An 11,856-nucleotide genomic window follows, 5' to 3' on the forward strand; every position below is an offset into this window, starting at 1 on the left:
AAATGAGAGGTGGCTCTCGACGGCTCCCGGTCTGTATCTGCTCAAGACCAGCTAACAATCAACTGTGCCAAGTTTCAGCGCATAGTCTCAAAGTGCAAGGTCCCCATACAACGGTGTGCAGTAACAAACCAGCTATTCGTCAGAATACCTATATTATTTGAAAAAAAAAAATGCTATGTTTGTAACTTTTGTAAGTACTTACCTGCCTATGTTTGACAACAAATTTTAAATACTTACCTAATAGGTACCTACACGCTGGTACCAACCTAGGGGTCCATATTGGGTTGCATACAAGTTTAGGTCATATCTTTGATGCGCATAACAACTTCCCATACAACCATTTCCAGTCGCCGTTACGACGCGGTGTTGACACATCTTGTGTCGACACCGTCTGTTTCGGTCACAATTTCAGTCGCAGAGTCGTCGCCGTGTCGACACAGTTACCAGAAATGGGGAAGGGTCGACACATGACACAAAGTGACATAAAGTGTGGTCGCCGTGTGCACACATTGTTTCGGGTTTGCGACTACTTTATGCCAAAATCATTCGTTCATTCGTTCATTTTGTTCCTGTCAAATGGAAACTGTCAGATGGAAAAATACTTAAATAAAAATAAGTGACATTAATACGCCATCTCTAAAACGGATTACAAGACGTAATTATATATTGTTTGCATTTATATTACAATATGACTTAAATTATTATGGGGAATTAAACTGCTCGAGTGATTTGATAAACTAAGTGTAATATAATCAACGCGCCACCACATTGTTTTAGTTTAGCCGGAAATGAAATTGTTTACTTCTCAGTGCCTGTGTTCATAACTATATTATTTGAAGCATTTTTAGTACTTCGATGCGTATACTATACTTAAATAACAGAAATAACGCTTTACATACTACGAAACTTGTTAATTATGATGTATAAATATGGTTTAAGGCTGAGAAATATTGCAGTCACAAAGTAGTTGCAATGTTTCGACTTTGTGTCGACTCTGTTTTGACACATGACACGCGCTGTCAAAAGTAATAACAAAGTTACTGGTATGTTACTGGATTTGCAAAATGGCTCCTTGTGTTGATTTGTTTTCAGATATTCTCAAAGTGTAAAAATGCCGTGGTCAGAGATGGGCATTAATCGATTAACTGTTTATTCGACTAATTAATGGAATAAAAAAAGTTAATTCTCAAATTTTAATCGCGATTAGTTTTAGTCGACCTAACATAGATTGAAATTGAATTAATCTGAATATTAATCGAATAAATTATCGATTAAATCTCGATTGAAAGTTGACAGGGGGCCATTTTTGTACGTAAAAATAATAGAAATGTCTTGCATGCAGATGGTAGCAAAACACTTTGTCATAAAAGTCGAGATGGGTGTATAGGTGATATAGGTTTTAGGGAGTGCCGATTTCGAAAATAATGACCATTTTGGAATCCGAAATGGCGGCCATGCACTGTGTCATAAAAGTCGTCATGGATGTCGTTTTATACGTTTTAGGGGGCCCCAAATTTGAAAATGATGACCATTTTGGAATCCAAAATGGCGGCCATGCACTATGCCATAAAAGTCGTCATGGGTGTCGTTTTATAGGTTTTAGGGGGCGCAGATTTCGAAAATGATAACCATTTTGGATTCCAAGATGGCGGCCATGCACTATGTCATAAAAGTCGTCATGTATGTCGTTTTATAGGTTTTAGGGGGCCCCGCTTTCGAAAATGATGACCATTTTGGAATCCAAAATGGCGGCCATGCACTATGTCATAAAAGTCGTCATGGGTGTCGTTTTATAGGTTTTGGGGGGCGCAGATTTCGAAAATAATAACATTTTCAATTTAAAAATGGCGGCAATGTACTATGTCATAAAAGTCGTCATGGATATCGTTTTATAGGTTTTAGCGGGCGCAGATTTCGAAAATGATGACTATTTTGGATTCCAAGATGGCGGCCATGCACTATGTCATAAAAGTCGTCATGGATGTCGTTTTATAGGTTATAGGGGGCGCAGATTTCGAAAATGATGACTATTTTGGATTCCACTTTTATGACAAAATACGTAGCCGCCATCTTGGATTATAAAATGATCATCGTTTTCGAATTCTGCACTCCCTAAAACCTATAAATCGACATCCGTGACGACGCAAGTTATCTTTATTTTCAGATCTAACAAATTGCTACAGAATACAAAGGACAAAAAAGAAGCGAGGAGGTAATGAAACAAGCAAAAATACAGATGATTCCTCGACGCAATTGGGTGATTCTTAAATTGTGTCCAGATTTTTTTTGTCATAAAAGTTTATATTTTTCACATATTACTCTCACAAGTTCCGTGACATTTCGACCTTGTTATTTTTTAAGTAGGTAAATGTTTTTGTTTATCTATGAGGATCTCACTAGAATAGTATAATCAAGGTATGTTTATATTTGATGAATGAAATAGTAACGCAAAAAAAATATATATTTGTGTCTTATATTCCTGCCGAAGACTTTTATTTTACCTTTTCCTTCTACACAAGTTTGGCCAAGTAATAAGAATTTAGGGCTCTCAATTTTATTTTGACTTCTACAACAGTAAAGCTACGAGGCCATGTTTGGTATCGTTTTCGTATAAATTCGCAGTACCAAATTTAGTTAAGGTATCACATTGACACCATTCCGAAGTAAAAACATATAAACTTATTAAAATACTTTCTTTTAAACTCCTCTTCACGCTTAAACTGCTGAACAGTTTTAATTTAAATTTGGTACACATATATTTTGAGTCCCGAGACAGGATATAATAAGTTATCTCAAAAATCATCCTTTAAAGGTGTGAAATGAGGTGTAGGGGGGAATTCAGAATTGACTTCTTGAAGTTAATACTGTTTAAGTTTAGGTTTGAAGTCATGTTTTTTCATCAGTTTTTAACTAAATCAAAGATGTAGACCATCCCAAATTTCATATAAATCAGTTCAGCGGTTATTGATTTCCCGTACAAATTTCCACGCCACTTTTCACACCTTCAAAAGATGATTTTGGTTATAAGATCTATCCTATGTCCTGTTCCGGGACGCAAACTATTTCTATACCAAATTTCAACGAAATCGGTTCAGCGGTTAAGCGTCAAGAAGAGTTTCAAAAAAACCGGCCAAGTGCGAGTCGGACTCGCGTATTAAGGGTTCCGTACATTAAGTCCGACTCGCGCTTGACTGCACATTTCTAATAGGTTTTCCTGTCATCTATAGGTAAAGAACTATTTTGTGTATTCAGACGGACATACATACAGACGCACGAGTGATCCTATAAGGGTTCCGTTTTTTCCTTTTGAGGTACGGAACCCTAAAAAGATTTATTTTTATTTTGTGGAATGGTGTCAATGTGATATCTTAAATGGATTCAGCACCCCAGATTTATACGAAAACGATACCAAACACGGCCTAGCACCTTCACTGATATAGATATATCAAGATAAAATTGAGAGCCCTAAATAAACTTTCAAGAGCGGATATCTCAAAAACTATTCAACATATCGAAAAAATTGACTGAATAAACTTGTAACAAATTAAATTAACTTTCATTTTGTATAAGTGGCCATGTCGCTGAGATGCATAGTTTCCGAGATATAATCGAAAAACGGGAAAATGGGACCTTCAGAGCCCCCTCTCTCCCCCCCGCTCAAGGGCTACGGCCGGGGACTTTTGATATGTTCACCTCCTAACTTGTCAAACCGAGTTACGGAGTCAAAAATTGTGTTCCGAGCATTTCCCTCTACAACTTTTGGAGCATTCGTTGCCTGACCTAAGTAGCTTATTGAATTTCTTTAAAAACTTTTCTGTAAAAGGTTGACGGGTGTTGGGTGTTTATATGGTTTCGGTCGATTATTATCATTTGCATTGCCCATGATGACTTACTAGAATTACGAGCACACGAGACACTAATAGTAGTTTGACAAACCTTGGTTTTCAAGAGGTATTTTATATTGACATTTGCTGTCACAAATTTGCTGTCAGATTTAGTCGCAAACCGCACGCAAAGTGCACACAAATGTGTCGACACCTTGTTACGGAAAAGTGTGGACACGGCGACGACACTTTGTTTCGAAACAATTCTAGACACATTGTGTGGACTCTGTTACGACACATCCTCGGGGTAATTAACAATGGAGCCGCCATTAACAGGCGTTCCCCTCTGTCGAAAAAAGGCGGCCAATGGTCAACCACATGTCAACCATATGTATGGACTGACGTTTATCTGACATGACGTACCTATACATTTGATGTGCCCCTCCCCCGCAAAAAACGGCAGACTATTTTGTACCGAAAATTTTAGACATGGCGTCTCCGTTGGTTATATCCTCTAAGGACACATCTGACATTTAGTTACCACTTTGTGATTCTGCGACTGGAATGGTTATATGGGTTGTGTCATAATCATCATTGCGCATACAAATGAAAAGTCATATTATATTGTGTCATACATTTTTAGCCATAATATTTGATGACATACTCAGCAGTTGTCATATATTTTTTGTGCATATAGGTTTTGATTATATCTAATGAATCAAATGTCATACCAGCTAAAAGCATATTTATCGATACTTATAATGTTTTTACGTATAACGTTTTGTAGCATAATAATTTTCAACCATAATGGTTTACATAAATAATTTAAGAAACTAATGTTAGCCTCTCAACAACTCCTCGAAAAAAAACCTTTTCCCTAATCTCCGTCCAAACACTCCGTCCTATTTCTGCGTAGTTTGCCCTTCGGGCATCTGAAGAAACCTAACGAACCTAACCTACCTACGAGTATTATAATTAGTTTCTTTTATAAAACCGTTACTCCTACTGGAGGGGGCTCCTCTCCTTCGATCTCCTCTTTTATACGGTCTTTGTGTGGTTATGATTATGGCATTTATGACTAAAGTAATATAAATTTGCTTCATAGGTTGCTCACAACCATACATATTTATTATTCATGATTTGTAACATTTATGAAAAAAACATACTTATTATGACCACTAAATATATGACTTAATTTTTTATGTCTATATTAATACTATGCACTGCAATACTTCGAACGAAAAACAATTATGGATATCAAGCAGATGACTTAAAATTTTATGCGAATTAAATTAATGACTATAAAAATTATGACATAACTCATTTATGACAAAAACCCAGTTATGCTCAGGAATAATTCTGACTAAAGACTTTTATGACTTACAATTTTATGCATAGAGTGTTATGCACTTATGACAATTAAAAATATGACAAAAGTTGTTATGCGACCAGAGGGTGTCCCCCAACCTACCTGTCTTTATATGTAGCTACTTATAGTCAAAGTTAACTGAGAATTTAAAACAAATCTAAACTCTTTATTTGAAGTCGGTTAAAAATATAAATGAATTACCACTAAGTAATTAAAATAATTGACGTTCACGGAATTTGCACAACCCGTTCCCTGCAAAGTGGGCAATTAACAAAGCTCGGTCAAACAGAAGTTACGTGTCGGGAGAGGGTTAATCATGTAATAACATTTGCGGTGCTCGCTAACAATGTTGACTATGGTGCGCAAACAGTGCCCGGCTGCGTCAGCCACCGGCCCTATCTATCTATCTATACGTGCACCGAGCGCCACTCAACTGATTGAATCATTTGCATATGCTGATCTTCAAACAGAACTGTTTCATAATGATACTGTTAGTCATTTATAGCACACACGGATGCTGGGTTTACAGTTGTAAATTCGCGCAGTGCACCGCAGGCGTGGCAGTCCCTTAGGTTGGTATTCCACTTGTCAAATTTCTTTGTCCAATGTCAGTGCGTCTCACTCTCTCATTAAGCAAAATGTGCGACAACACATTGGACAGCTGGAATACCACCCTTATGGACAACGGTGTTGTCAGAAGTCAGAATGCGTCGAGGCGTTGGAGGCAACATAAGCATAAGTAGGTACGATTAGATTAGCTAGCACGGATCGTAGCCTGAGAGCCTACCGTGAAACATGAATATCGACATTTTTTTAATAATATGTCTCTCACTTGCATATTCGAACGATAGAGAGGCATCAGATAACGAAATTTCAATTTCCGTATTTCGCGGTAGGCCCACTGAACGTTTGTAATTTAAGTGTGTTTACCGTGCGCATAGGCTATGCGAAATGCATATCCGTGGGCCTTAATTTTAGGACTCTGATGTTTTTACACAATTTTTTGTTTTCTTTTATGATCGGTTGCACCGTTATTGAGTTTTTTCTGAAAAAATACCCTCCATTTCGCTCGATAGAAAATAAATCACGAACATAATTTTATAGTCTAGCAAACACAACTTGTCAGTCAGTAAGAACCAGGAAAATTATGCTCAATGAACTCCTTTCTTTTAAAAGGATTTATTTAGTCCTATTAAGCATAAGACTTGATTTTGCATACCTATATACTCGTACGTATCTTTAGGTACTTAAATAAAAGTAAACAAATAATTTGTACATTTTCGGGTAGTTATTACATTTATTGATTAACCCAAATACAAAAACCACCTGTATCTGTCACTAAACGACCTGAGTTTAACCTAAATTATTTGATCATGTAATGTTTTCATCTACCCTCAACTGGCTTAAGAAGTTATTTGAGGGTAGATTTTGTTTACTCTTTTTTAAATACCTAAAGATACAGACATGATGGATATTTCCATCATATTAAAAATAGATATAGGTACATATTCGGTTTATCTTATCATATTTGTTTTTTAATATTTGTAGCTTATTCTAGCGGTCAACTAACATTATCCTGATTTATTTCACAAATAAAGGTATTTAATGCTTTAGATATTAATACATACCTACGTCTATAATTTTATAAGTGTCACTATGGTTATACTTACTACTGTTATGGTATGGTGGTGTACTATAGTTATGGTTAAGGATAGGTACCAAGCATACATAAAATTAGCATCGTGTCAGCAAACTTGCTTTAGGTGCCTATACCTAATACTTTCTTGAAATAAAAGATATCATAAACACTGTTCTAACAATAACATTCCCTTATTTGCAAACAAGGAAGGGTTAACGGGGTCGGTGATTAAATGTAATTCTGGATTAATCTGAATGTTAACCCCTCGGCGGTCGGCGGCGCGTGAAATCATTTTGTTCCGAAGTTGGCCTCTTTGCCGTACCAACCGCTATTTATCATTATGAGAAAATTAAATGAACGCTTTTGCAGGTTATGCAAAAGGAAGTCGAGAGTAAGAACATATTGATTAAATTAATTAATTTTGAATGTGAATGAAAGTTATGTTACATTTGACACATATAGGGTAAGTACAATTTTTTATTTTTTATTATATGTATTTCATTGGCAGGTACGTATATGCGTTTAATGACTTATTTATTTAAACATATGTATAATATATACTGGATTTGCAAGCATGTGTGCGAGTGACGCGTACAAAAAAAATATTACAAAGAACCATCAGAATTTACTGAATATTGAAATGTTTGGATCTTTGTAGCAGTTACCCTTATTATAACAATTGAAAAAAATTCAAGTTGAATAAAAAAAGCAAAATTGTATATTTTCTCATTTTTGGTATTGTTACCGAGAACTCAATCAAAAACCGCGATGTAGGTTACATTTCTCATGCAATATGTTACTACAGATGCACTGATACCTACCGGGAGTCCGGACATACTCGTACTAGCTTATTGTATTAGACTATATAAAACATTAACAATACCTGTCTTCGTACAGTTGTATAGATGTCGCAGTCGGATCGTATAATCCGCCTTATTACATTACGGCTAGCCGTTTTCAAAAACAGGGGCGTTTTGAAATGCGGCGGTTTAACGATTAGCCGGATTGAATGCGGCTGAATGAGAATCCGCCGGAATGTATTCGGCGCCATACGTTCTTCAACACGGCTAGCCGTAATGTAATACAGCGAGTCATTAGCCGCCGCTTTGACAGTTTTTAGTTCCCATTTTTAACACCCGTGGCGCTGCCTGACAAACGCTGGGGTGTCCATCAAATCTGGAGTTCGTCGGACTGTTTCTTTTCAAAAAACATTTCTTTCGCAACTTAACTAGACGGAGCCCCGCTTCGCGGGGCTCCTATTTCTGAGCGGTTTGCCCTTCGGGCATCTGAAGCTACCTAACGAACCTAACCTACCTACCTATTGATTTAGTGAGACGTCCGTGAAAACATTACACTTTGGGGAAAAAAGCGTAGGTAGGTAAGTAGGTTAGGTTCGTTAGGTAGCTTCAGATGCCCGAAGGGCAAACCGCCCAGAAATAGGAGCCCCGCTTGCGGGGCTCCGTCTATTTAAGTTGTGAAGGAAATGTTTTGGAAAAGAAACACATGTAGTGCGGTGGGACCATGGTAAAAATAAATTAAATTGCAAACATTGTCAAACTCCGGTTACGTAGGCGACCGAAAGAACTGGTCACTCTACAATCTAAAATAGTAGTACGATGCGGCTAAACGTTGGCCGCCTTATTGAAGAACGTATCGCAATGACAATCCGGCTAATCGTCGAACCGCCGCATTTCAAAACGCCCCTGTTTTTGATAACGGCTAGCCGTAATGTAATACGGCGGATTATACGATCTGACTACGACATAGACATCAATCATACATTTATCAATCAATCATTCATTTATTGCACTTTATGTACAGCTACATAAGGTGGAAAATGGAATCATATCTACTTGCAGCGATTTCGTAGCAGTGCTACGACGTTCTACGACCGTAGATAACAATATTTTTATGATTATTTTTTAAACTAATGTCCGAATAGTTAAACAAAATCGTTGCTTTTCTATGCCACCTGATAGTGTTATTGTTTTTTTTTTCAAATTATAATAATAAATTCCGTTAATGTCAGTTAAACTCCCCACGACTGAACAAAATTAAATTTAATTCTTTAGTTTAGATTATGTATGTAGGTACGACAACTTTATTGCGTTTCATTAAATGTGTGTCATGTTGTGTTTATATTATGTTGCTGTGGCGTTCGAGAACTTATGTTCGCGTATAAAAGGCTGCCAGTTTATGCGCGCGTCGCTAAACGTCATTGGGTGGGAGGGCGGAGTCTCGCGCCGCCCTGAGCCGCGCGGCAGTTGGATCCCGGCCGGCGCGGACCTCGCACTGCCCCATGGTGGAGCACGCGCTCGTCGACTGCTCTCAGGCGAGCGCCATGCAGACCTTACCGCCGCAACCGCACCGCGAGCCCGATGACGAGCACCTCGCCGACGAATATGTTCAGAACTTCGAGCTGGATCATCTCGAGGATCATCAGCTTGTGAAACGTGAACCCCTCCGCACCGGTTGGCACGAGCTGGTCGAGACGCCACCGGCATGTGCTCGCGCTTGCCGACCCTGGCCCGACGCGGGTCCTTACCCTCAGCCGCATGTGGCTATTGCCGTCGACCCCAGCACGCCGCCCGAAACCCCCCCGGCTCCCGTCGGGCGCAGCCCGTGCCGCGCCGCGCTCGTCGACGACGTGCTGTGGCTCCCACACATGCGGGAGCCGTTGGACATGCGTACAGTCCCGTGTGGCAGTTTCGAAGAATGGGATAGACGCGAGTGGCGCGAGGACCACCACATGCAACAGGTCGCACTGCGTCCGGCGAGCTCGTGCTCGGCGATGTCGCCGCGAGCCAGTCAGCACACATCTTATCAGCCCTCGTCTTGCGGCGACGATTTACTAAGTGACGACATGCTTATGAGTCTGAGTGTGCGGGAGCTAAACAAGAGGTTACACGGTTACCCGCGTGAAGATGTGACACGTTTGAAACAGAAACGGCGCACTCTGAAGAACCGCGGCTACGCGCAGAATTGCCGCAGCAAGAGGTTGCAGCAGCGGCAGGAGTTGGAGTTGACGAACAGGTCGCTGCAAGATGAGCTGCACGTGCTGCAACTGCAGGTGGCGCGCGTGACGCACGAGCGGGACGTGCTGAAGCAGCGGCTGGCGATGGTGGGGCGCGAGCACGCGGTGCCGCACCACGCGCCGCCCACGCCGCACTCCTCGCCCGAGTTCTTCTCGGAGCTGTGACGTCAGGGCGCGGCGCCGCGGGCCGGCGCCTCCGCCGCCTCCTCCGCCTGCGCCTGGCAGCGCTACTGAGGGCCCGCGGCCCGCGGTGTCCGGTGCTCATCGCCTCGATTTGCCGGCGCCCCACACTGTCGGAGCCCACAATCCTCGTGCTTTTGTTAAGTTTGAAATTTAATTATATCAGTTCCAGTTTTTCTATAGTTTTTTTTATTAAGGTGGAACAATGTAGCCAGGAGTTCGGACCATTGGTTACCGAGACACCGTGTTAAATGTATGGTTGTGTCGTAAGATATGCATAGCTTCGTTAACGATTTATGATATGTATTACTAAAATTATACATAGGTTATATTGACTCAAAAACTGATTAATCGAATAATAATTGTACATAGATATATGTAATTGTAAATGACGAATATTAACATAGGATCTGTGTTTTCCTAATAAAATATTCGTGAAGAGACTGTTTTATTTTATATATATATATATATATATATTAATAATATCCAACAACATTTTCCTTTCTTTTTTATCCGTGCCATTAAAGTATGTTTAAGTGCTCAGTGCATTCAAATTACTTTGTACTCTACAGATTTTCATGTTATGATATGAATGATACGATATTGAAATAAATAGTAATACTATTGAGCAAATTATACCTAAATGAGAATATCCAAAAGTAGAACTTCGAAAAAGATACAATAACATTTACTAGGTAACCAAGTTGCAAAATAGTGTTTTAAGTTTGTAAGGTAAATAAAAAGAATCCTTTAGTCTGTACATATTTATCATTTCTCAAGCCACCCTGTTAGGAATTGTCTGCTATATTACTATACTGGCCTAATGTTAATCTACCTTCTTATCTCTTATTTCTGACGTAGGTAAGTTTAGCATACCTACATTACAGTTACAGCTTGGGAAAATGATATTTATGATAATAGACATTTCCAGAGGTCGAAAAAACAAATACGGTAATAAAATAAAAGGCAAACTTTTGTACAATTTTATTATTTAAATACTGCTACATAATACGACTTTAATGTATCTTGTTTTATTTCGGTGTTATATTTGTTTTGCAATGGTATTGCAATGAATTGTCCGAGCCCTGGTTATTTCTACTGCGATCATTCTTCTTCTACTTCTAAAAATGATAGGATACTTCATTTTAATTAATAACTGATATGTGTACTTGATGTAGGCAGCAGTGGCGGGGCGTCGATAGAACTGTTTTTTTTATTTATTTGGTTATTTATTACACAAGAAGTTAAAACTTTTTTTGTTAAGGACAATGCTCCATAAAACTACATTTTGTACCACGGCATGCTTGTAATTTTAGGGAGTTACCAACTGATAACAAAACAAACTAAAGGCCAAATAAGGTCCAGCTTGCCCAACGGCTAGTATGGTACTTGGTACAGTCAGTAGCAGAAGTACATAACAAAGCGAGTGACGACTTAAAATGATCCTCAGAACTTTATTGTTCAGAAAACAAGTCCGTGTGGTGATGGCTCTCTCTACATTTTGTTGCTGACTGTACTATTATACTCCTTTAGCAGTCAACACCGATTTGCCAATTGTTTGTACGTCATGAATGATTGCACAAGAGATCGATGCAACAAATTGAGGACAGTTTGAAAGCAGTACATATGTAGCTCAAAATAAGCGCGTTATTTATATCTATATGTAATCAATCGTAGGTAGGTATTTTGCTAAAACAAATTCACAATTTTATTAATTTCTTTTAAAACGCTCTGTACTCAACTTGTATATTTTAACGTCTGAATCTAAAAATAAGATAGATGGGCCAATATAGAAAACTTGAAATTGATG

General features: G+C 38.9%; 1 protein-coding gene across 1 annotated transcript; it reads left to right on the forward strand.

Moving 5' to 3' along the window:
• Window positions 1-8,963: 8,963 nt before the first annotated feature.
• Window positions 8,964-10,485, forward strand: LOC134790638 (neural retina-specific leucine zipper protein-like). The gene has a single exon (XM_063761496.1). It carries the CDS (start codon window positions 9,132-9,134, stop codon window positions 10,029-10,031), a length of 900 nt encoding a protein of 299 aa, XP_063617566.1. The 5' UTR covers window positions 8,964-9,131; the 3' UTR covers window positions 10,032-10,485.
• Window positions 10,486-11,856: the final 1,371 nt, after the last annotated feature.

This window comes from Cydia splendana, chromosome 5 (assembly GCF_910591565.1).
Source record: "Cydia splendana chromosome 5, ilCydSple1.2, whole genome shotgun sequence".
Taxonomy (NCBI): Eukaryota; Metazoa; Arthropoda; class Insecta; order Lepidoptera; family Tortricidae; genus Cydia; species Cydia splendana.